This window comes from Artibeus jamaicensis, unplaced genomic scaffold (assembly GCF_021234435.1).
Source record: "Artibeus jamaicensis isolate MK-2021 breed Jamaican fruit bat unplaced genomic scaffold, CSHL_Jam_final contig_444, whole genome shotgun sequence".
NCBI lineage: Eukaryota > Metazoa > Chordata > Mammalia > Chiroptera > Phyllostomidae > Artibeus > Artibeus jamaicensis.
The window spans coordinates 1,841,358-1,867,224 of NW_026521831.1; the positions used below are offsets into that span (position 1 = coordinate 1,841,358).

At 56.7% G+C, this 25,867-nt stretch overlaps 1 protein-coding gene across 3 annotated transcripts in view; it reads right to left on the reverse strand.

Annotated features, from left to right (window-relative positions):
• Window positions 1-25,867, reverse strand: part of TECPR2 (tectonin beta-propeller repeat containing 2) — a 78,183-nt gene that overhangs the window by 5,734 nt on the left and 46,582 nt on the right. For all 3 annotated transcript variants that reach the window (XM_053666085.1, XM_053666083.1, XM_053666084.1), the window contains one exon: window positions 18,670-18,818. In XM_053666085.1, coding sequence (XP_053522060.1) covers window positions 18,670-18,818 — 149 coding nt within the window. The remainder of the gene's footprint in view (window positions 1-18,669; window positions 18,819-25,867) is intronic.

Genomic DNA, 25,867 nt, shown 5'->3' on the forward strand with positions numbered 1-25,867 from the left:
GGCCGCCCGATGCGAGCGCAGGCCCGCTCCTGCCGAACCCCACGTCCCTCCTGAGGAGGACCTGGCCGAGCAGTCCCCAACCTCAGGGTCCTGGGACTCTCGCTGGGCTGTCAAACGGCACGTCCCAGGGCTGGGCCCGGCCCCGCACCCCAGTGGTTCTGACTCTGCTGGCCGCCTGTGCAGAAACGACGCTGTCCCCTGTGAAGGAGCAGGCAGGGCCGACCCCACGAGGCGCACCCCCATTTCAGAGTGGTCAGGCTGAAGTCACAGCTGACCCTCACACCCGTGTGGGGCCGCAAGGGGCCCTGAGTGCCGAAACGGCCTTGAAAAAGAACGAATTCGGAAGCCTCACATTCCCTGATTTCAAAGTATTTTGAAGCTATGGTACTCGAATGGCGAGGTGCAGGACTAACGGCCGACGTGGAGGTCGGCAGAGCAGGACTGAGCGCCCAGAAATGAACCCGTCCGGTCACGTGCTGTTTGACAAGTTGCCGAGACCATTCCAGGAGCAAAGAGCAGTCTCTGTCACAAGCGGCACTGTGACAGCTGCACACCCACACGCGGAAACTGAACGAGGTGCCCTCGCCCCCTGCCATGTCCAAGGTGACCCGAGATGGGTCAAAGACAACTGTAAGGGGCAGAAGGGGCAGAAGGGGCAACGGTGTCTCAGAGGCGACACCAAAGGCATAAGCAATACAGAAAAAGCTACGCTGAACTTCATCAAAAGGAGTAACTTTCTCCCTGAAAAGTCACTGCAAAGGAGGTGCAGAGGTGCCCACGGAAAGGGGGGCACTTCCAGCCCTGCATCCAAGGAGTCTGGCTCCCCGAGTGAGTAAGGAACTTCTGAAACCCAACAACAAAAACACAGACACCCGAGTTTTCAGAAGAGCAGAGGGCTGGAAGAGCGGTCTCTCCAAAGACCCCGACGAGCACAGGAAACGGTGCCAGTCCGAGGCCACCGGGGGCGCGAATCAGAACCACGGGGCAGCACCACTCGGAGAACAGAAAGTCAGGGAGCGGATGCGGGGAAACAGGGCCCCCGCGAGTCGCTGAAGTGGATGTGGAACTGGGCGGCTGCGTGCAAAGGAGCCTGCGGGTCCCCACGTGAGAAGCAGAGGTGCCCTGGGACCAGCGACCCGGCTCCTGGGTGTACACCAGAACCGGAACAGATGTCCACGGGGACCCTGCCTGGGTGTCATAGGAGAGATGTTCTTCACAGTAGCCCAAACGGTAGCCATCTCCCAGGAGCCCCGGCAGCTGCCGCATGGGCACCCGAGTGCAGCGTACGGGCCGCAGGCACACCTCGAAGTTATGGTAGGTTTGCCCTCGGCCACCGCCAGGGAGCGACTGTGGCCATCAAGTGAGTCGCATGAACGTTTTGGGTTCCCAGTGCACGTCCAAGTTATGCTTACACCTCACTGTGGTCTCTAGCATCTCGTTACACACTGTGGTCTCAGTGTGTAATAGCATCAAAAAAGAAGAAACAAAAAAAGCTGACGTTCATACCTTAATGAAAAAATACTTTGTTGCTAAGCAGCGCTAGCATTGCTGGAGCCTCCGAGGGCTCAACCAACTGTGGAGGAGGCGGTCTGTGGACACACCTGCAGCGGCTGCAGGGCGCCCCACACCCGGGCCTGCGTGGGCTGGAGTCGTGCTGAGCAGCAGAAAGGAGTGCGGGGCTGAGCCTGGCACTGGGTGATGAGCCCCCGGAACACGGTACCACGTGACAGCGGCCGGTCTCCATTATCCAGGGATAATGGAGCCAGGGAGGGAAATCATGGGTGGGAGCCAAACGGAGGTTGCCGGGGCTGCGGGTCGTGGGGAGTGACCGCTGGGCGCCAGGCTTCCTCTGGGGGCCACGGGGATGTCCTGGAACTAGCGGCAAGGAGGGCTGAGCCACACTGTGAAGGGAGCACCACTCCCGGTAACGGGAGGCTGACCCGCCTTGTTCGTGACAGTGTCCTGCTGCTCTGCGGGACGCCGTCATTGTGGGAACTGGGTAGAGGGTGCACAGGACGTCATTTCTTGTACATAAATGGGCAATTATCTCAAAAATTTCAATTAAAAAGTCGGCAGCCTAAAGTTTTGGCTTGTTCATACTCAAAACTTCATTAAAAAAAGAAGGATGCAACTTATAAAATGAAGTAAATAAGGAATTTAAGATTTAAACATCACTTGGAGCCCTGGCTGGTGTGACTCAGTGGGCTGAGCGCTGGACTACAAAGCAAAGGGTCACTGGTTCGATTCCCGGGCAGGGCACATGCCTGGGTTGTGGGCTAGGTCCCCAGTAAGGGGTGCATGACAGGCAACCACACATTGATATTTCCCTCTCTTTCTCTCTCCTTCCCTCTAAAAATAAGTAAAATCTTTTTAAAAAATGGTAAAAAGTTACATATAGTCTGGGTGTGCTTCCAAAGACCGTGTAAGCGTGAGTGTAAGAGTGTGTGCGTGACAGTGAGTGTGCACCAGTGTAAAGGGCCCTTTCACAAGGCTTCACTGGGCGGGGGGAGGGAGCCGCCACCTGCAGAAGGACGAGGCCCAGCCACAGCCGTGGACGAGCCCGGTGCTCTCCCGTCAAAGCAGGCTCTGGGCCGTGGGGCCCCTTACGCAAGACCTCGTGGGCAAGCCGACTCACGTTCCCAAAAGACAAACGCTCGTTGCTAATTAGTACGAGCAAGGCAGACCACATCTTACCCATTCCAGGATAAACCATCACTCTTTCCCTTCGCTCAAGAGCCAGGCCAGTTTCCCAGCTGCTGCAGTGCCCGGGACTCGGCTGTCCCACTCACCTGGCAGCCCAAGGCTCCATCGAAACCCTCTCCCACCACGCACGACAGATACCTGGCGCCAGTGGTCAGACTGAGCCACCTGTGCCTGGGAACAGCCCGCCCTTTACCTGACCCACTGTCCTGGCTCACGTCCTGGAACCCTGAGGCACCTGCCCAGGACAGCAAGGGACTAACCCCTCCCCTACCCCACGACCAACACTGTGCTTAAAAAAAATTTTATTTAATTTTAGACAGAGGAGAAGGGAGGGACAAAAAGAGGGAGAGAAACATCAGTGTGTGGTTGCCTCTCATGTGCCCCCTACTGGGGACCTGGCCTGCAACCCAGGTACATGTCCTGACTGGGAATTGAACCGGTAACCATTTGGTTCATGGGCCGGCACTCAGTCCACTGAGCCACACCAGCCAGGGCCGCACTTTTTCTTTAAAAAACCCTGCTCCTGCCTCCCCCGGGGCCGCAGTCACCCGACTCGGCCACCAGCAAGCGCAACATCAAATAAAAGCACTTAGGTTGGGTCATCGGCTCCTCCTGCCTCCTACGCATGCATTTAACAACCCTGAGGAGACACAAAGTTCAAGTTAAGGGGTGAAGTTCCCACGAGATGGGCTGTTTCTGAACTTCTGGTTCCCAGGCCCTGCTGCTGTGAGCCCAGGCCGGCCGCTGCTGTCCCAGGCCCATGGTGACTGTCCTTGGGTTGGGGGACCTGTCTTAGCTTGGACACTGTGAGCTCGACAAACGGCTCCCTCGGGTTTCCCAGACGAGACAGGTCCGTTTCTGAGTTTCCGACTCTGACGTTACCGTCCAGTGCATCCCCCCAAGAATCCCAACTCCAGCCGCATGGTCCCGGGAGCGGCGGTTCTGGTAACTGCAGACGAGGGTCCTGGCCGCTGGCTGCAGGCAGGGAAAAGCCCAGCCCAGCGCCGGCCACCCCGCAGGCACGCAGGGAACTTCACCTGGGTCACTGATCTGAAGTGACGAGACAGCAGGCTCCATGAGAACAGGACTGCGCCTTGCACAGCGCATCCCGCAGGCGAGCCTGTGGATGTTGGACTCGGCCCCTCGCTGTGGGCTGCCGAGACCGGTTCGGGGCCTCCGAACTGGTGTGACCATACACGCCATCCTTCCTGGACTGCAGAATAATTTGCAGCAGGCAGGTGACTTCGGCCACAGATCCCCCCACATGCAGGGTCTCCCTGGCCCTGTGCCTCCCCACCCTCCCTGGTGGGGGGCCGGACCCCACGATACTGGGCGTGGGCTCTAAGCCCGTGGGGCTCCTCCCTGCACCCGCCGGACTCCTTGTGACTCTGCTGCCAAGACCCTCACTGCTCTGCCGGGCCCAGCCCCACGCCGCCGGTGCTGTCAGCTTTCTGAAGGACCGCTGCCCCCTGCCAGGCCGCCGTGACACTCAGGCTCATCCAGCTGGGAAGCCCCCGGCACGTCCACCCGGACCCTGTTGCCAGGCAGACTCACAGGGAGTCGCTGGGCCCCTCAGGGTCCCACGCCCCAGACCTAGAACGCTGAGCTCGGTGGGTTTCAGTGCCCGCCCTGCTCACGAAGTGCTCATGAAATTGGCACGGGGACGGCTAGGCCCAGGTGACCCGTAACGAGAAGGCAGAGCCAGGGAGCAGCAACACCAAGTTCAGGCTCCAGAGAGCAATGCCTCTTCCCACCAAAACCTCTGGCCTTTTGGTTTCAAGGGCCCACCAAAACCGCACTGGGCTGGAAGGGACCAATGGGAGTGGCCCAGCCTCCCTGCCTCCCTCCTGTGCACATTCAGCACAACCGGACAAAGCGGACCCTGCGAGGGGAGGGGCTGCCTGAGCTCAGTGCAGAAACAAGGGGTCTGGGGCTCCGAGCAGAGCTCTCCAAGTGCCCAGCAGGCAGAGCCTTTAACCTAGGAAGGCACACACGTACACACACCCCCAGGCTGAAAAAAACAGAACAAAACAAAACAAATGTCACAGCCAAAGAGCATGAGTGCTGGGCAGACTATCTTGGTGGGGACCCTATGTGAACATTGATAAAATTCAGCAGAACGTGAGGTGGATTAACTGAGATCCTGCAGATCATAAGCACCAATCACAGCGAGAGACCCTTCCGGACACAACCTGTACCCGGACCTGTGGTTATCAAAGAGCCAGTGTGGCCAGACGACCATCCCCCCCCAGGCCACCTCCCTCCCCCCCATTTCTATCCACCTCCGATCCACCCCACACTCGAGCCTCGTGGTGAAGGGTGACTTTTCCTCGACAGCTCGGGAGCCGAGCTGTGTGCCTGGTGCTGCCGTGGGGTCTGCTCGAGGCTTGTGTTGGTCTTTTTAGTTTTCCTGTGTTTGCTCTGTGGCACAGCCTCTTTCAGCTTCTGGTCTATGAAGTTTCAGTCAAGTTCAGAAACCAGATTCCAACGTTAAAAGGGCCTGTGTTTAAAGGATCAGTGGAGCCCTGGCTGCCGTGGCTCAGCAGACTGAGCGTGAGCCTGTGAACCGAAGGGTCGCCGGTTTGATTCCCAGTCAGGGCACACGCCTGGGCTGCAGGCCAGGTCCCTGGTGGGGGCACACGTGACAGGCCACCACACACTGATGTCTCTCTCCCTCCCTTTCTCCCTCTCTTCCTCTCTCTCTAAAAGGAAATATAACCTTAAAAAAAACAAAGCACCATAAATTCTCAATAAATTCTCAGAGCCGGGAGGCCTGGAACCTTTTCTCCACTCAGCCTGGAACCGGGCTGGTGCCCTCCCCCGGGTTAGTGCACGGGCTGTGTGTATGTCACTGTGTGTCCCCCGCCAGAAGTGGCCCAGATGACCTTCCAGCCACTCTGACGGGGCTCCCGCACCCCGACCCAGGGGCCTGGGTTCAGGCTGCCCCACCTGCTGTGCGGACTGTCTGGGGCTGCGAGCCCGGCTCTGGTGCGGCCGGGTCCTGGGAGCAGTTCTCCGGTCGTTTGCTGAGCACGTCTGGCTCAAGTACAGGCTTTATGTGGGGAACGACTTCTGGTCAGAATGTCGAGGAATGCAGACCTGGCTGTGTGAGGCCCCCGCCGCTGGGTCTGCACCGGAGAGAAGCCCCCTGCTGCCCCCTGCTGCCCCCGTCCTCGCCGGCCGAGCCCCACATCGGGTCTGAGGCGCGACTGCAGAGCCCCTGCACCTGCCGCCTGCTGGAGAGAGACGCTCAGAACAGGCTTCCCGGGCAGTGGTCACATCCTGTTCTTCTCGAGCAGAGGCCAGTGACCCCGCCTTTCTGTCCACCACTCAAGATCCTGCCCTGGACCCCACTCGGACAGCTGTGCCTGTGGCCAGTGTGCAGAGACCTGACCCCGGCTGCACAGGCTGCTGCTGGCTGGGCGGCCTCCGCTCCTCTGGGGGTGCACGCAGACCCTTCCGGTGCTGGCGGTTCTGGGGGAGCCCTGGGTCTTTGTCTGACCACTGGGTCACCTGGGTGACAGGGGCCTGTCCCCTGAAGGTCTTCACTGGGCAGCACCGCCTTCCAGAGCGGCAGGACAGGGTGAGGGCACAGCCCTCAGGAAGGGCGAGAGGCCAGCCTCAAACAACGGTGTTCAAATGCAGCCACAGGCAAAAGTCAGGGAAGTGAGCAAAGTCAGGGAAGTGCCAGAAACCAATTTAATTTCCCTCCGAACAGGGCTGCTGCATCAGCCGGTCCTGTGGCTGGAGGAGCCAGAGGCGGGACTCGCTCTGCCGGTCTCTCCTGCAAGTGTGCCTCCCAGCATTAGTGTGTCCCAGTCTCCCATGGGCTCTGAGACACCTGGTGCCACTGGGAAATGACCACAAAACCAGCACACACACCCCTGCCCTTCACCCCTGATGCAACACTGTAGGGAGAGGAAAAGAGTTAAAAGAAAAAGTTCAAATCCCACAGCAACAGATTCAGAGGAGAGAAGGGCCACTCAACTTTGGAAGCGGGAAGGCAGAGGGTGAGGAATGGCCGGAGCGGGTCCCGGAGGCAGAAGCAGCAGGCCGCACGCCCCCAGTCCCCAGCCCCCAGCCCGCAGCCGGGTCGGCACTGGAGACCCAGGTCCACGCTCCGCCAGGTGCTCCGGGCTTCCGGGAGGCTCTGCGCTGGTCACCGCTCTGACAGCCAAGACGGCTGCCCCCGAAAGGGGCCTCTGCCAGGAGCGCAGGCAGCAGCGAGCAAGCAGGCCCCCCGCAGCAGGGGCTGCACACGCCTGAGACAAAAGAAGACACGACCAGAAACAGCAACAGGAACTTCCACAAATTACACTGTGACCCCAAACCTCCGGTGGAGTCGAGGACAGCTAGAAAGTAGGACAAAAGCACAGAGACAGAAAACAAGAGAGAAAAGATAAGAAAAGTGGGGCCCAGCGGAGCAAGCCCAGGCACAAAAGCACGTCTCCCAGCAAGAGCACATGGGGCCACAGGAGGGCAGAGGGGAAGGAGGCGGCCGTGGGCCGCCCCAGGCACATCGCCGTGTGTTCTCAGAACACTGGGGACAAAGAGCGCTCACAACCGTCCACAGAGAAAACAGGCCAAGTACAAGGGATTGGCCGTCTGAATGGCTCCGGACTTCTCAAGAGCAATGCCGGACGCCAGAAGGTGCTGGAGGAAGGCCCTCGATTTCTCGGGGAAACGGTTTCCAATTGAGACTGCAGCGCCCAGCCATGGTCGGAGCAAGCACAGACAGAAGGCTTTCCAGAAGCACAGCGTCTCCGAAAGTCACCAGCCCGGGGCCTTCTCAGGAGCTGACGGGGAGACAGACTCCCAGAAGCAAAGAGGAAGATGTGGGATCCAGGAAGGGAGAGGCAAGGGTGACCCCAGGTGACAGGGCAACCAGGCCAGGCAGAGCGGCCAAAGCACCCGGGGGTATCCCTCTGGGGAGAGGCCCCAAGCACGGAAGAGGAAACTGAGATCACTGGCTGCGAGCTGCGGTTGAACGTGTGGAACCAAGCAGAAAAACTAGACGGAGCCCTGGCTGGTGTGGCTCAGTGGATTGAGTGCTGGCCTGCTAACCAAAGGGTCGCCAGTTCGATTCCTAGTCGGGGCACATGCCTGGGTTGCGAGCCCGTGGGAGGCATGGGAGAGGCAACCACATGTTGATGTTTCTCTCTCTCTCTCTCTCTCTCCTTTCCCCCTCTCTAAAAACAAATAAATAGCTTTAAAAAGTAACTAGATGGAACGATGAGACGAGATCAAGTCCGGGGAAGCAGAGTTGTACTGACGGGAAAACGCAGCACGGCTCCCGCCCTGGCTCGGCCGTGGGAAGCCTGCACCTGTCGCTGCGCCCACGGACGGGGGAGCGGCCAGGAGGCCTGGCAGTGGCCGAGAGGGAGCTGTGCATCCAGCAGGGGTCAACTAAAACCAACGAGAGCTAGAAAGATCCAGAAGCAGCTCCCTGAGCAGTTACTCAGGGTTACGAAGCTGTGAGAAAGTAGTTCCCCGGAGGGGAAGTGGGTGGGGATCCGTGGACGCCGTGCAGAACTAGCTGATGTCAGCCCACAGACTCATGCGTGTGGTTCTGATTAAAAAAAAAAAAAGGTGTGCTTTTTTTTTTGATCTGGCAACTTCACTCACCATAACTGTTTCATCAAACCTGGAAAATTTCAGCTGAATTTCTTCAAACTGTTTTCATGACAACACTTTCTCTCCCTTTTCTGCCAAGATTTCAACCGCAAACTTTTTTAGAAGATTTTATTTATTTATTTTAGAGAGAGGGGAAGGGAAGGAGAGAGGGAGAGAAACATCAGTGTGTGGTTGCCTCTCATGTGTCTCCTGCTGGGAACTGGCCCACAACCCAGGCATGTGCTCTGACTGGGAATCAAACCGGCGACCCTTTGGTCTGCGGGCCGGCGCTCAATCCACTGAGCCACGCCAGCGGGGGCTCAACAGCATTTCTATGGAGCCATCTGTCCAGCTTGCCCAGGAGGCCCCTCCATGTCGGCTGTGACATCAGCATGGACTCCCCGTGGCACCCCCCCACACACCATGGACTTGCGCTCAGTGTCTGCTTGCATTTGAACTTGAGGTGAAGCTGACACAGCAAGTGCGTGCCCTGCTGACCCTGACCAGTCGTCACCCTGGGACGCAGGCTCGCAGCCCCTGCCAGTGGCTTCGGACCCAGGCAATGCTGGGCCCATTTCTGCCACCAGAGCTTCCCTCTGTCTGACCCAACCGGTTCTAGAGTATTGTGTACACGGGGTCACACACACGGGGTCACACACGTGGGGTCACGCAGGGTGCCCATCTGCAGCCGTCTTCTTTCTCAGGAGAGCTGCGGGCGCCCCCTTCTCATCCCGAGTATCTGTCATCATTTATGAGCTGGTGACAAAGGTCCGGAGGCAGCCCAGCCTTCGACCAGCGTGCAGTCCCCACACCCCGCAGCCTCTCCCGGACAGGGTTGGTCCCGGAGCGGGCCTCCCTCCCAGCTTCCCACCGCCCCTGCCCGGGGTGCGGCCTGACTCCCACGCGACACCTCTCCTTTCGGGAGCAGAGGGTTTGGTGGAAGTTTCAGAATAGCCCCTTGCTCCCCACATGAAGAAGCCCCAGCCCTACAGGCTGGGCTAGCACCGCTCCACGGCCAGCGGGAGCTGGTGGCCCCTGGACACCAGTGCCGAGCACGGTCCTTGCGCTGACCTTCACTCGAGGACAGCACTGTCACTGACTAGCTGGAGAATGGGACACTTGTGCTATGTCAGCACTTGGTCAGCAAGACGCGGCTGCCAGGGTCTGAGAACAAACCTTGGAGTTCTGGGGTCCGTAGCCTGCTGCGCCCCTGCCGTACACTGAGGCACCCCATCCCACGAGAGGAGCACAGTAATTACAGGGTGACCCACCCGCCGCGGCCTTCCAGCCGGCACCCCTGCCCTGCCTGCGCTGCCCCAGCTCCTGGGCTGCGCTGCACAGTCTGGCAGCCTGGAGCCGGGCATGGCTCCCAGTGACCTGCAGCAAGGCGCAGACCCGGCCTGGGGGCCCTCCCCCAGCACCCACCTCTCCCTCCTCTCACCGCCCCTTTGGGAACTGTGTCACAGCCCCCAAGCAGGCCACCTGCCCCAAACTGAGCCCGACCAGCCCACTCGGCAGGGCCCACACTGGAGACAAGCTGCCCCGGCCCAGCCTGTCTGGGAGGCCCCTACTCAACACGGTAGTGCCTCTCTGGTCATCGCACATGTGACATGGTCCCTTTGGCTGGGGACATGCTTCCACCCTGCCTGCCTGGCCCTCCCACTCACTCTCCCGTTCTGGCGTCAGTGCCGCCTGTGAGAGCCTCTGGCCACCTCCAGACCCTGGTGGCACCTCGTCCCCAGGCACAGGCTGAAGCTTCCACTTTAAGAACCGGGGTTGCGTGTATGGCTGCAGTGGCCATGCGTGCTCCCGGGGCAGGACGGCCTGTACCACGTGGCCTCGAGGACTGGAGCTGGGGAGGCCAGGCCCAGCCCCTCACCAGCTGGAACGACATCTAAAATGCAGTGTGCGGCGGAGGCGTGGGGAGGCGGGACCCACGGGACCCAGGCCTACACCCAGGTGGGCAGGTGGGGGGCCTGGAGCAGAGGGCTGCCCCGGCCCCAAGCCTGGGTCCTTCGCAGAACATGCTGTTGTCTCTGCTTACAAAAGAATTCCTTGCCCACTGCGGGTGAACGTGGCAGACAGACCTTGGAGTTGTAGTTGCCTATGGTTCCTGGACCAAAGTAGTAACTTGGCTGTAGGTTCCCTAGGTATTTAAGTGGCATGTTGTCACCACTGGTTTCTGTTTTCTCAACACTGGGACCACACCACACAGCCCTCCCAAGGACGCCGTGAGCGGCTGTGCACACGTCACCCTGCAGGTCGGCGACAGCTGGGGGCAGGTCACCGCTGTGGCCTGCACAGGAAGGCCCGGGAACGCTTCCGCTTCCGGTGAGTGGCAGAGGCCAGCTCCAAAGCCGTGGCAGCCCCCACTCCGCTAGGGCTTCAGATCAGTACTCGCCAGAGCGAGATTTTAAGCGGCCCCTCCGAGCACACCCTTCCTCGTCTGCAGTGGCCGGTGCAGTGAGCGGCTACTCAGTGGCCGCCTCACACGAGGGCGGGGCCCCAGCTGCACCCGCCACGTGGGCCGTAACCAGCGGCACCGAAGAGCTTAGAGAAGAATTCTGATCGTTTCTGAAGACTAGTTCCTGTTAGATAGAGCTACAAATTACTGTTACATTAACTGCAAGACCCTCAGAAAAGAGAGGGAAACCGAAGGCAGGAAGCCGCCGGCCACAGCAGCCCCACCGGGCGGCACCACCGTCAGCATTTTGCTGGGTACCCTCCCGACTTGTGCAGCCTGTTCTTTTTCACACAGAATCATCAGACACGCGTGGTAACGTGCGCTTCGCTCAGCAGCTGCCGTGAGCGTTTCTCCAGGGGAGCGTGAGGCCTGCGTCCGTACAGTGGGGTGGGTGGGGTGGGTGGGGTCCCCCCCCCACCGTGTGCCCGAGTCGCCACGGCAGAGGCTCCGCCCCCAGCCACGCCCCCAGGAGCGCAGGCCTTGGGGCCACTGACCCTGTCGACCACCGTGGTTCTTCTCTCTCATTGAGAACCAGGGACTCGCAGGGCGACTCCGCGGCTGCTCTGACACTGGAGCTTTCTGCTCCCTGTCCCAGAACGCCATCACTGCCAGCCGCGGGGACATGCTGTGCTAGGGAAGGCTCCATCCGGAGATGAGCCCTTCAGTGCTGTTGCTGAGGGACTTAACCCGTGGCATCCAAGTGAGGTCAGGGAACATCGGCCCCAAGGCCCGGCGTTGTGACCAGCCCGGCAGTAACCCACCACCTGCGGACCGACTCGGGGCCTGGCCTTCATCCCAGGAGGGATGCCCCTGAACGCTCAGCAGCGGGAGCTTGGCCCCGCCCACGGAGCTGGGTTCTGTGGCAGCGACTTTCCTCCCTCCATCTCTGCCCTGGTGCGAGTGACCTCTGCCAGCTCAGTGAGTGCCACCAGAGGGTGCAAGGTGTAGTGACATCGAGGATTACGTGGCACTGCCCCAGCCTGGGAGCAAAGAGCAAAACCCCTCTAACTGCGCCCCGGTCTGACACCCCAAGATGATGTTCCATTTTGATGAATCTGAAGGCCCAGCCCAGGGGCTCCTTCCTGCTGTCGGGGCTGGACTCCCCTGAAGGTCCGGACATGTGGAGTGACACCCGGTCCCAGCCCGCGCCCCCGGCAGCATCTCTGAGCGTGGCAACTCACGGGTACTATCTGTGACCGTGTTTGTGTATTTAGTTTATTCCACTGTTCGTGTGGCCAAATATAACTGAAGCGGCTGAATTTAAAATTACTTTTCAAATGTTAGTCTGGCTATCCGCAGTCACATTTGTCTCTGCTGTGGAGCCAGCCCACCGCGTGAGGCCTGGGTGCCCAGGCCTGGAGGGGACCGGGGACAGGAGGGGACCGGGGACAGGAGGCGATGGGGGGGCAGAGCATAAGGGGCGAAGTGGATCCCCGTGAAAGAAGAGGCGGGGCCTCGCCGGTGCGGCCGCCAGACCACCTGCTGGACCCCCTTCCTTTCTGCTGCGCACGGTGCAGGCAGCACCAGGAAACCGAGTCAACTGTGCTATTAGCTTCAGAGCTAATTTTAATGTGCACAGAAAGTTCAGCAACTGATGAAGCGAACTCCAAAAAAAGATGCTAAACACAACTATAAATATTTTCTCCAAATCCTTCTAAATGTTAGCAAGTCTGAAAACTGAGTCATTTGTTTTGAATGCTTTGCTAAAATTCACCCGAGACTACCAGAGGAGGGAGGTTTAACCAGAGATAAGAATAGGGAACAGAAACAGAGAAACTGTGACTATTCTCCAAGGTCCCCGTGGCTCACAAGGTCACACCCTGCAGCACCCGTCTCCTCTTCCCTGTGTCTCAAGTGCAGACGTGTCCCACACACTGTCCAGGAAGCTTGGGCGAAGAGCACGTGGAACGAAGTGCAGAAAGGTGAGTGGCAAGTGAGCAAGTCCCACATCGTCCTGAACGTCCACAGCCTTTTTGTGAAACCTCTGTCCCCAACCCTGGTCCCACTGCGGGGCTCATCTTCCCAGGACTCTGTACAGTCTCAAGATTGGGGCAGTTCTGTCCTGACCCACTGCGTGCACGTGAGGTCACCGACCAATGGTCCACCTTGGGGACACTGTCAGTGTTCCCGCCAAGGCTTGCTCCTCAGCACCTAGTTGGGGGACACGCATGTGGAGTCCACTCTGCCACCTACTAGCCACGAGGCCCCCAGCCACTCCTGACCCTCTCTGGGAAGGGGTGACCGCAAGTAGGGGCAGGAGCAGCCGCTCCGTGGGGCGCCCACGGACTGGATGGTAAGGTGTGCTTATTACAGCGTGCAGCCAGGTCCTAGGGGGACTGTTGGTCACTCAGCTGTCCCCAGTAACGTGCTTCCTATGACCAGTGGGAAGAGCCTCCCCTGACTCCTACCCCTGGGGGAACAGGCTGGGGGTGGGATAACCACTGTGGAAAGCCTGTGTCCACAAACCCGGGGAAGGGTTTCCCCTGCAGGGCTCTCCCAGTGGCCCGAGCGCCGGAAGCGACTCTGCTCCGCAGCCCACTGGAGACGGTGCCCTTTAACCCCACACTGGGCCACCGCCCGTCATGAGGAGCGCAGTTCCCAGGCCCTTCCGCGGCATTTGCTCTACGTGGGCCACGTTACAGAGCAAAGCTGCCACCACTCCTCTCGGCAGATCTCTCCTGTACAGCGTCCCGCCCCGCGATGCTCCCCAGAGGTCATGCGAGCCTCTCAGAGAGGAAGGAGGGGAGGCACAGGCACAGTCTGGGACACAGCCCGGTGGCTGGGCTGCGGGCTGCAGGGCAGAGGCAGGCGGCCCGGCCACTGCCACCCGCTCGGCAGCGCCCTTCACCTCCACGGGTCCTGCGCCACTCATCCAGCCGAGGGTCCCTTCTGACCCTGGCGTGGCTCTGTGTTGGGCCCCTGCCCGCTGTCCCTGCAGGGCTTTGGCAGGGGAGACGAACACAGCTGGGGCATCGGGAGGGTCACCAGCGAGCAGAGTGCTGTGCGGCAAGAAAGCGCGGAGGAGAAGGACCGCGGTGGGAACAGATGGAACAGAGCAGAAGGGGGCGGACCGACGGAACCAAAGGCGAGATTTTGAGAAGGTCGACGGAACTGTCCAAACTTTAGCGAGATTAACCAAGAAAGAAAGAGAGGAGACTCGAATTACTAAAACCAGAAAAACAAGAGGGTACGCCCTACCAATCTTCCAGAAAGAAAAGGGGCTGCAACTGGAGCAACCGGGTGCCGATGAATCAGACGACGCAGACGAAATGAACAAACTCCTAGAAAAACATAAACTGTTCGTACTCATCAAGAAGAACAGAAAATTCTGAATAGATCTAAAACAACAGACTGAATCAGTAATAAAAAAATCCCACAGAGAAAAACCCAAACCTACACTGGTAAATCCTAACAAACACTTAAAGAATGAGTAACACCAATTCTTCAGAATCTCTTCCAGAAAACAGAAGAGAAAAAACACTTCTCGTCCAAAAGACCAGCGCAGCCCTGACACCAAAACCTGACAAACACGCGACACGCAAAGCAAAGCAAAGGCCGACCACCCTCCTGAGTGTGGACACAGAAACTGCCAACAAATCGCCGGCGGATCAAGCCGGCAAGACCCACAGACGACCCGCTGGATTCACCCCCGAAGGACAAGGCGGCCCACCACACCAGGTCAGTCAACTTCACGTGATGCCGATAAAGCGAAGCCCACACGGCCATCTCCACAGACGAAGAAAGAGCAGCCGCCAGGTCCAACACCGGCCACGGTACCAACCACCCAACGAACCAGGAGTAGAGGGGCCTCCCTCAGTTTGCAAAAGAGCGGCTGTGAGAAACCCAACGCTGACCGTTCGGCTGAGCAGGTGGGCGTCGCCCACAGGCCGTGGGATCGCTGGATAGACCCCCAGTCAGGGCGCATGCCTGGGTTTCAGGCCAGGTCCCTGGTTGGGGGCGTGCGAGAGGAAATCAGCTGGTGTTTCTCTCCTCATTCTTCCCTCCCTTCCCCCCTCTCTCTTTAAAAAAAAAATCCACAGCTGATAACAGTGCACTCAGTGGAAACACAGGATGCCGTCCCCTGAGATCGGGGCAAGACGAGAACGCCCACGCCGCCCGGCGCCCTCTGGCGTCGTACACGGGGTCCCCGCCGGGGCGACCAGGCAGGACGACGAGTGACAGGGCGTCCAGGTGGGAAAGGACAACGCACAACCACCTTTACTTGCAGACGTGGTCTTGCATGTAGAAAACCCTAAAGGGCCGACACGAAAGTCACTGGAACAAGCAGGTTTACCAGCATTTCCAGGCACAAGATCAACACCCAAAAACTTACACTGGTAAGTCAGCAATTTAAAAATGAAATTAAGAAAACAATTCCGTGTACAATAGCACCCGAGAGAGTAAGAACTTTAGGAATAAATTTAACAAAAGTAATGGAAATGTACACTGTGGAACTGTAACACCGCTGGAGGAGATCACAGAGCATCCTCACAAATGCAGACACCGTGCTCCCGGCCTGGAAGACCCTGTGCTGGTGAGAGGGCAGCGCGCCCAGCGGAGCTCCACACTCAGCACGGTTCCTACCCAAATCCCAGCAAAAAAGAAAAAAGCAGAAAGTGACAAACTGATCCTAAAATCCACAAGATATTAGAAGGACACAGAGTAGCCAAAACAGTTTTGGAAACAAATTGCTTCCTAATTTCAAAGTTGACGACGAAGTCACGCGATCAGGACGTGTGGCCCGGGCACAAGGACAGACACAGCTGCCGGCCACTGGGACGGGGCCAGGAGCACGGTGACGAGTCCTCACACCTACGACCCATCAGCTCCACAAGCCGTCAAGACAATGTACCAGGGAAGGAACAGTCATTTCTGTAAACGGTGCTGGTATGACCGGGTACGTGCGTGTAGAAGGGTGCATTTGGACGACCTTCTCATACCGCACACAAAAATTAACTTGAATCCAACATCTAAATGTAGGAGTTAACACTACAAAATCAGAAAACCTAAGTATGACTCCTCTTGACCTAGGATTAAGCAGTGGTTCTTAGCACACCCCAAGCATTACAACTAAATAAAAACAGATTAGCCCTGGCTGGCGCAGCTCAGTGGATTGAGCACGGGCCTATGAAGCAAAGGGTCACCAGTTTGATTCCCAGTCAGAGCACATGTCTGGGTTGCAGGTCAGGTCCCCAGTAGGGGACACATGAGAGGCAACCACACATGGATGTTTCTCTCCCATTCTTTCTCCTTCCCTTCTCCTCTCTCTAAAAATAAATAAAATATTTAAAAAATAAATGAAAATAAAAACAGATTAATCAGACTTCATCAAACTAAAAACTTGGCGCTGCCTGGTGTGGCTCAGTGGGTTGGGTGTCATCCCGACTTTATGGTTCAATTCCCAGTCAGGGCACACACTTGAGTAGCAGGTTCAATCCCTGGTCAGGGCATGTATAAGAAGCAACTGTTTCTCTCCCTCCTTTTCCCTTCATCCCTCTCTCTCTAAAAATAAGTAAATAAATCTTACACAGAAGATTTAAACACACCATCACCAAACGACCCTGCAGTTCCGTTTACAGTTACACACCCAAGAGAACCGAGACCACGCACCCACACATGAACGCTCGCGGCAGAGTCACTCGGAGCCAAGTAGAAAGATCCCCAGTGCCCACCGGCCGACAGACACATGCAATGGGACCTGTGCACACGGTGCAGCGTCACTCGGTGACAGAGGACAGAAGCGCCCACGCGTGCAGCATCGTGAACTGGGGACTTGGAAAACGCGCGCAGTGAGGGACGGCGGGCAGCGCCACACAGTGCATGGGCCCGTCCAGCGAGACGGGGACACACAGACACGGGGAAGGCTCGCGCTGCCACCAGCTGAGGGGAGGAAGGGAGTGGCCAGCCGGCCCGATTTCTGTCTGGGTGACTAAGATCTGCAGCCGGCTAGTAGCGACTGCTGCACAACTGTCAATTCCACTGAGCTGTGTTCTGTAAAAGGGCAAACTACAACTCTGACAAAATAACACAATTGCTAGAAGAAAAGGAAAGGAAGGTGTTGACCGCAACGCGCCGAGGAGTCGGGTGACAGGAGGAGCCTTATCTGAAGAGAACGGGAGCGGGCAGGAAACCGAGCACCGCTGGCCTGCCTGTCCTTGTCACCGTGCGCCACCGTGCTCGAGGACTCCAGTGCCACAGCCCTCGTCTGGGCCCGGCGTGGTGCCCCCGTGTGCAGTGGAAGTGTGAGTGCACGTCCGGTTCGCTCCTCGGTTTGCACAGCACTTTCTGTTCCCCCAGCGTCACAGTTGGTGCCGCACTCACTCTCCCCGGGACCCGGGAGAGCCACGTGGAGCCTCCGTGTGGCCTGAAAGGACTCCAGACCTACCCGGGTCGACATCCGGCCCCCAGCACACGCCCCAGGCCCGCGGGCAGGACTGCTGGTCCTCGCGTCTGGCCCTGCAGCCTGCCCCTCCACCTCCGCCGCCCCACCCCCGAGGGCTACGATGCCCGACATGCAGACGGTCATGAGCACGGGCCTGGACTCCCTCCCTCGGTTTCCTTCTGGTGCCTTGAAAGTATCTTTTTGTTCACAGACAACCCGCTCTGGCCTCCGCCGCCGCCTCTGCGCGTGCCAGCTCCATGTTTCACCCAACAGCAAAGTCACACAAGCGGGACTAGCGGCCTCCCCATCACAAATGTCAGCAGAAATACACTCAGCATAGCAACTGGGCCCATCAGGTTTTTTTTTTAATGGTGGCCTCTTGCATGCCCCCAACTGGGGCCCTGGCCCACAACCCAGGTATGTGCCCTGACCTGTAATCGAACCAGCAACCTTTCAGTTTGCAGGCTGATGCTCAATCCACTGAGCCAAACCAGCCAGGGCCCATTAGATCTTAAAGGGTAATTCAACAGTGCACTGAGGTCAGACTTCTCCTGACCCAGTGGGGAACAGTCAAGAGCACAAGAAAACATTTAGATACATTGTAGGACTTCCAATCAAGATGGCGGTGTAGGTAAACACAGCTTACTGCCCTCGCACAACCGTACAAAAATTACAACTAAACCATAACAACATCATTCAGAACCATCAGACATTGGCAACTGTGGAACTGAAGAAGGGACCAACCACAGGACGAAAGAAGAAACCCCAGTGAGACTGGTAGGAGGGTAAAGACGCAAGCCGGGCTGGGCCCACACCCATGTGTGGCAGACAGAAGGCACTGTAAACCGGCCCCGGCTGGCGTAGCTCAGTGGACTGAGCCCGCGTTTGCGAATCAAAGGATCGCAGTTTGATTCCCAGTCAGGGCATATGCCTGGGTTGCAGGCCAGGTCCCACCAGGAGACACATGAGAGGCAACCACACATTGATGTTTCTCTCCCTCTCTCCTTCCCTTTCCCTCTAAAGATAAATGAATAAAATCTTTAATAACAAAACAGTACTTAAAAAAAAAAGAAGACACTGTAAATGGAAATGGGGCACCGGGGACACTGGGAAGGAGAGTTCGTGAACACACCCGGGAGGCACTCGCAAAAAACGCTGACACCGACAGACCAGACCCACGACCAGGTTTAAAGTGGCCTTTACTTTCTCCTCTAAGCTTTTGGATATTGAGTTAAAAAAACAATGCTCACTCTGTAAAAAGAAATAAAACATTTGGGGGGGCGGAATTCAGTGTTGGCTGAGATAATTTTATCAATCTGTTCAGCTCTGAACTTGACAAACATCAAGTTCTAAGTCTGGGGGCCAGTGGACAGCCCCCCTTGTTTGCAGACACATGCCCTGCCCCCCTGCTGGGAGCCCCCTGTCAGCGGTGCTGCTTCTCCCAACAGCGGCGTCCTGCGGCCTGTCTCACCGAGGGGCCGGTCAGCGCCGGTTGCCCTGAACTCACCTGCACGGGCGGTTCAATCATTATCCAGGCCGGAAGCATGAGGTTGGGGTTCAGAGGCTGGGTCCCCACACGGAAGTACACGCCTCCCCTGGAGTCGCAGGCCCACACGTGCTGGCCCCCACACGCCAGGCTCGTCAGTCTCACGGCTCCTGCAGACGAGGGAAGGAGAGGCACAGGCACGGTCACCACCGTGAAGCTGACCTCTCACTGAAATCTGTCCGCTCGGACCGGCTACTGCAAAGGAAGGGACGAGGAGGGTGGCTGAGGCCTCTGGCTGCCCTGCCACCTACCGGGCACCACATGGCAGCCGTTCTGTGCCACGGGCCAGGAAGTGCCCTGTGTCACCAAGCACGGGGACAGGCATCTCCACTGGGGCCATCGTTCGCTGCCTCAGGTACTGACGACCACCAGCAGCTTCTGGACCAGGGGAGAGGAAGACCCTCTTTATGGGTGATCTCGGTCCTAACTGGAATTAAGGTGAACTAAGGAGGCCACCGCGAATCTTCGATTTCCTGTTCCTATTATCCTTGTTGATGACACCGGTTTTAAGAGGAAGGGAAGTGGGACGAGCTGTTAGAGACTGCACTTGACTGACGATCTGTTTGGCAGAAGAGCTGCAGCAGCCGTCACCGACCAGCTGCTGCAGGGCGGTCCCCAGCCGGGTCTGCACAGCCACCGGGACCCCAGTCCTCACGAGGCCACCGAGGTGCAGATGTGAAGCCATTTGCCCAAGGCTCCCGGCATGCAGGTGGCGAAGCCAGGAGGCCTGGGGCAAGCTGAGGGCTGAGGCCGGGCCACCCAGCTTCCCCGCGTCAGCCGCCTCGCCCAGCTCTGACAAAGGGCATGCCTGGTGACTCGTCCCGGAGAGTTCCCCGGACCCCGTCCGGTCACTCCCTCCGACTTCTAGCAGCACAGTGAGTCTGGCCTGGTGGAGGCGTCCACAGAAGTGGTCGCAGGCACACACTCCGGGTGCAGCTTTGTCACTCACTGTCACTTACTCAAGGCCGAGGGTTATTCCACTGCACTGACACCAGTTACTTCACCCGCCCACCTTCTGCCACTAGAAGTAAAGCTGCTACCATGGTTCTCGGAAGACTTTGGGGGACACGTGCTGCTTCTCCTGAGCACCGAGGCGCGGAGCTGCTGGGCCACCGGCCAGCGCACATTCCGCTTTCCACAGCGCTGCCAGTGTCCCCGGCTGTCTGTGACCCTCGCTGGTGTCGCGCTGCGGCCTGTTTCCATCGGCCATCTGGTGGGTGTGAAGTGATGCCTGTCTCGGGTTTCACTGGCATTTCCCCGACAGCGAGTGGTGTTGAGACGGGCACTCGCACAGCGCGCCCTGTGCGTGTGGGATCAGGTCTCCTGCGCGTCTTCCAAGCTGCACGCTTTGCCTCGTGATGACTGGGTCAGAGGACGGGTCACGTTAGCCGGGCACTGGGGAAAAGGCTGCAGCTGGGTTTGCTGGCTGTGCTGTTCTTGGCCACCCTACGCAGGTGACACTGGCATCAGATGACAGCCCATGTCTGCACCAACAGGCACGGATCCTGCTATGTGGCAATCGTGTCATGTGCCATTAGCATGAGACAAGCTTAGAAGGTGTTAACTCCCACTGCACGAAAGGCAGCGCCCCTTTGGGCACTGCTTAAGGCTGGGGGTTCCTGATGGTGAAACACCGCGTTTCCTCCCTTACTCTTCCATAGAACATTTTTCCGGGGGGCTCAGACAGACTCCCCAGGTCTCTACACTACATATTAAAACATTTGTACAAATCAAAATACAGCAGCTTCAGCAGGAAGCCCCAGAAACAGCTGAGAAACAAGGACTGATTGAAAAGTAACTACAGACTTCCGGCCAAGATGGAGGCGTAGGTGGAGACACTGTGCCTCCTCGCACAACCAAGTTTAAGGACAATAAAGATTTAGAAACAAAAACAAGAACAGACAGAAAATTAAACTGTACCAAAGTCCGACAACAACAAACCATTCATCCAGACCGGTAGGAGGGGTGGAGTTGGTGGCCGACGGAGAGGGGTCAGGGCAGGAAGAGGCGTAGGTTGGCAGGCCCGGGTGCGGGGAGGAATCGAGCAAACCCGGTAAAGCTCGCAAGGCGGCTGGCTGACCGCAGGCGCACATTCTCACGCAGATAAACCAGGCAGGCTTAAAAATGGTCAGTGGGAAAGACCTAGCAACCCGGGGCCCCAGCAACGGGACATAAAACCTAAAACCACCGACTGGAAAAACTTTCAGGGGTTGAGGTGCTGAGAGAGGCTCCCAGCCTCACAGGAGAGTTTGCTGGAGAGACCCACAGGGTCCTTGAACGTAAACAAGCCCATCCACCCAGGAATCAGCACCAGAAGGGCCCAGTTTGCTTGAGGGAAGTGGTGGAAGGAACTGAAATCCAACGGAGAGCGGAATAAGCGCCATCGCTCCCTCTCTGACTTCGCCCCCACATACAGCATCACAACCTAGTCACTGGGTCACCCCACTGCCACGTCCACTGCCGTGTCCACTGTTGGATCCCTTTCTCCATGACAAGGTCCTGAGAGGGGGTGTAAGACTTCAAGGAAGCAGTTTCCAACCTGGTGGACGTGGCATGGAAGGCCCTGCAATACCTATTGTGATTGTGCTTGCTTTGGGGATCATGACCTTTTCTGCTTTAATCATTATGAATACCCTGGCAGTGATTCAGATAGTGTGCCTAGACCTTTCCCGGCTCAATGAACAGAATAATAATATCATACTAGAACGTCAGGGAATATAGGTACAAAGAAACAACCAGAACAATCTGAGAATTCAAGCTTAATCAATAACAGATTATTGGAAAAACACCCAAGATAAGATAGAATACTCTAGGAAATCAGGAGATGATCTCACTGCTTTCTTAGAGGGAATCAAAGTACAAAACATGTCTATAAAAGAACTCCTAGAGAAACTTAAAAGAAGTACCCTTGAAAGCCCCCTGCAACATAGGAATAGCCCCTCCTTTACCTTGAATAAGAATATATATCAACTAGACAAGCAAAGTAATAACAAAAGCTAGTTAGTTATTACAAACTAAACAGTCACTAGGGAGTCAGAATTTATAGTACACAGAAAAACATTTTAAGCAAAAAAAAAGATAGATAGCTAAGTTAGACATCACAAAGGCCTTATAATAAATCTCCTATTTTCTCTACTCAATCTAGCGTATCCTTTTGCCCTATGACAAATTCTGAGAAACTTTAATATACAATAAGATACTTCTAATTGTCTGATTAATGGCTCTCTCTCCTAGTTAAAATAATCTTTAACTAAATCTACGGGAACTTTTGTACTTTTACTGATTACCTTTGTATTAATTTTTTCTGCTTAAATGACCATGTTATACTACAAATGTTAATCACTACCTAAAATGAAAATATAAAAACCTGCTTGTACTTGCAATAAACGGAACAGAGCTTCACTGTCCTTTGAGGCGTGTTGTCGTCTGTTACCCAGTGCCGACGCCTACCCTCACCTGTGGGACCCCTTGACCCGCTGCAGCTGGACCGCAGCACCCCACCCTGGTGAACACCTAAGGCTCCACCCCTCATACAGAACAGGGGCAAACAGACCAAAACATTATGGCTCAAGAAGAACAGCTCAAAGCCCCAGAGCCAATACTTCTAAGCAACCAAGAGATAGCCAACCTATCAGATGCACAGTTCAAAACACTGGTGATCAGGATCCTCACAGAACTGGTTGATTTTACTCACTAATTAGAGGAACATATGAAGGCTAAACTAAGTGAAATGAAGGGAATTGCGCAGGGAACCAATAGTGTTGGGAAGGAAACTGGGACTCAAATCAATGGAGTGGACCAGAAGGAAGGAAAAAATGGCCAAACAGAAAAGAGCGAAGAAGCAAGAATTCAAAAAAATGAGAAGAGACTTAGGAACCTCCAGGACATCTTTAAACGCTCCAGTATCCAAATTATAGGGGTACCAGAAGGGGAAGAGGAACAGCCACCAGTGGAAAACTTATTTGAACAAATAATAAAGCAGAACTTCCCCAATCTGGCAAAGGAAACAGACTTCCAGGAAGTCCAGGAAGCTCAGAGAGTCCCAAAGAAGGTGGACCCAAGCAGGAACACACCAAGGCACATCATCATTACATTAGCCAAGATTAAAATGAAGGAGAGAATCCTAGAAGCAGCAAGAGATAAGGGGACAGTCACCTACAAAGGACTTCCCATCAGACTGTCAGCTGATTTCTCAAAAGAGACCTTACAGGCAAGAAGGGGCTGGAAAGAGGTATTCCAAGTCATGAAATCCAAAGACCTATATCCAAGATTGCTCTGTCCAGCAAAGCTTTCATTTAGAATGGAAGGACAGATAAAGTGCTTTTCAGATAAGATCAAACTCAAGGAGTTCATCATCACCAAGCCCTTTAATATGAAATGTTAAAGGGACTTATCTAAGAAAAAGAAGATAAAAAAGATGAACAGTGAAAGGACAGCAAACTCACAGTTATTAACAATCACACCTAAAACAAAAGCAAACTAAGAGGACAGCTAGATCAGGAGCAGAACTGTAGAAATGAAGATCACATGGAGGGTTAGCAACAGGGGAGTGTGAGGAGGAGAAAGGGGGAGAAGGTACAGAAAATAAGTAGCATAGACAGTAGATAGAGAATAGATGGGGGCAAGAATAGCATGGGAAATATGGAATCTAAAGAACTTGAGACACGTGGTCATAAACTAAAGGGGGGGAATGGTGGGGGAGGGGGTGTGCAGGGTGGAGGGGAATGAAGGGGGGTAAATGGAACAACTGTAATCGTATAGTTAATAAAATATATTTAAAAAAAAAGAAATAAGCAACTGCAGGAGGGAGCCTGGCCCGTGGCAGCCCCTGTGAAGAGTCACTCGGCCTCTCTGACGAGTGGGGACGGTGTCACTGCTGGGACACCAGGTAGAAAGCCGAGCCGGGGGAGAAGAAGCTGGTGTGTGCCATCGGGTCACTGAGGCTGGGCTCGCCCCACCACGGGCCCGACTAGGCCCTCATCGACTTGCCTGCCTCTTCCCCTCCCCTTAAAAATTTTAATTATTTTCTCAACACATCAGACATCTTCCCTGAACAGAAAGCGGCATCTCTTTGGTGTTTTACTACCTATGAAACACTCTTCTACCTAAGCTACTGCCTACCACAGTCCTGTCATTACCTACAGGTATGACCTGCCACTGAGTACGTCCTCGCCCCCCGGAGACCGGGCAGGCTGCCCACGAAGTGCTCACCGGCTGAGCCTCCTGGCGCCCACATGACGCGCCAGAGCGTCATGAACGCCCGCAAATGGTGCAACTCTCCTTCCAAAATCCAGGACTGTGCCAGTCCCAACTCCCATACTGTCTTTGTACCTGGTTCAACAGCTAGACATCCAGGAGTTCCCTTCATGTCAGCTCTAAACGGTCACTGATGTGGCTGTTTGTATGGGGCAGGGCAGAGGGACGCTGTGTCTTCAAGAAGAAATTAAAGGTAGAAACTGTGTTCGTGACTTGACACTTTGCTGAAGTCATCCTTGAAAATGCAACTTCTGTTTGCAAGAACAGTCACATTCCAGACTTTACAATGACCTTGCGCTGCCCAAGGTCGATGCCAGCATGAGGTAGCCAGGCTCACGTTGTGGGCACTAGGAAGACAGGCCTTCACTTGAGCATTTTCAAGGTCAGAACACTCATACGGAGCCAGGACCGAGGAGAAGGTGTGGAACACAGCTCCAGACCGCTCTGACGAACCCGGCACCGCTGGCCTCGTGCCCTGACCCGGTGTGGCAGCAGCACCTTGACCCTGCGTGTCGGGCAAGTTTATTTGTGATCAGCAGCAACAGGAATGGAACTCCTGTGCCAGGGTTACTTAGAAAGACAGCTGCACACAATGACAGCTCTCCCTGACAGTCTCACTTCCTGAAGGACCGGGATGGGGCTGAGCACATGGTCCCCCCTACACAGCCCCCACCCTCTGGTGCGGACCTCCTGAGTCCGACCGAAATGCCTGCTGAGAGCAGGAGCACAGCGCTCAGGGGACGCAGCGGGCCAGGCATCAAGACGGAGGCTGACGGGGAGAGTGGCTGCGGCCTGCAGCAGGGAGAGCTGAGGGAGGGAAGAGCAGGAAGGGCATCCTAGGCCGAGGGGAGAGGCAAGGGGCAGGCGGTGCCCGGGAAGGGCAGGCAGGGCCAGGCTGCAGGGCCCCCGGTGCGGCCTGGAGACAGGAACTGATGCTCGGGGCAACTCGAGCCATCCAGTGGTGAAGGCACAGCCGCTGCAGCTGTGCTTCAGGGAGGGGCACTCCTGGTGCCACGGGCAGGTGGGTACTGGGCAGTGCAGGAGTGGAGCCGGGCTGCCTCTGGCAGTGGGTGGGCGGAAGCAGGGATGAGGCACCGCCAGAGACCCTGGGGCGATTGAGAGAGGTGCCCTGCCCGTGCGGGACGGGATGGGGCCGGAGGAGTGGCGTCAGGAAGAGAGCGGCTGGGAAAGAGAAGGCTGAAGGTGTGCAGAGTCTTCCCACGCACAGCCGAGTCCAGCTGGCAATGCAGCAGCGAAGCCGGATGGCGGGCCGCCCACCAGGGGCAGCACTCCTTGCACAGCTGCGTGGCCGGTGCACGCAGCTCTGCTCGTGTCTGCACCCCAATTTAAACCCTAATTAGAAGAACCCTGATTCACCTGCTCGGCCCACCAGCTATGCTACGACACCTGGACGGAACCCAATAAAAGGACACCTGGTGGCCCTGACTCCCTTTTGTTGCCCCTCCCTGGCTCAGGGGAAGGCCGGCACCCCTCCCCCCCTACACAAATTCTTAACTCTGGACTTGGGAATTCAGAACAAGGGGAAAGGAGCCTTTGTCATTTCAGTGCCAGCCAGCCAGAGAAACCACCAGAACCCAGAGCTCGAAGTAGGATATGGACCAAGACAGGCAGGCACTCTCTGTGACTGCCCCCACTATGCGCACTGTCATGGGGCGCCCCTGTGCCGCTGAGGAGGGCTTCTGAGCGACCCCGAGGGCGAGCCCCACCTGCCCAAGACAGCCATCCACGCGGGATGCTCGCTCGCACCATCTCTGGGCAGGGGGGCAGTGCTGTCCCCACTGCAGAGGTGAGGAGCTGGGGTCGGAGGGAAGCCAGCAGCTCGCCTGGGCCCAGGTCTGTGCATGGGCAGCGCAGCCTCTGCATCGAGTCCTGCACCTCGGGC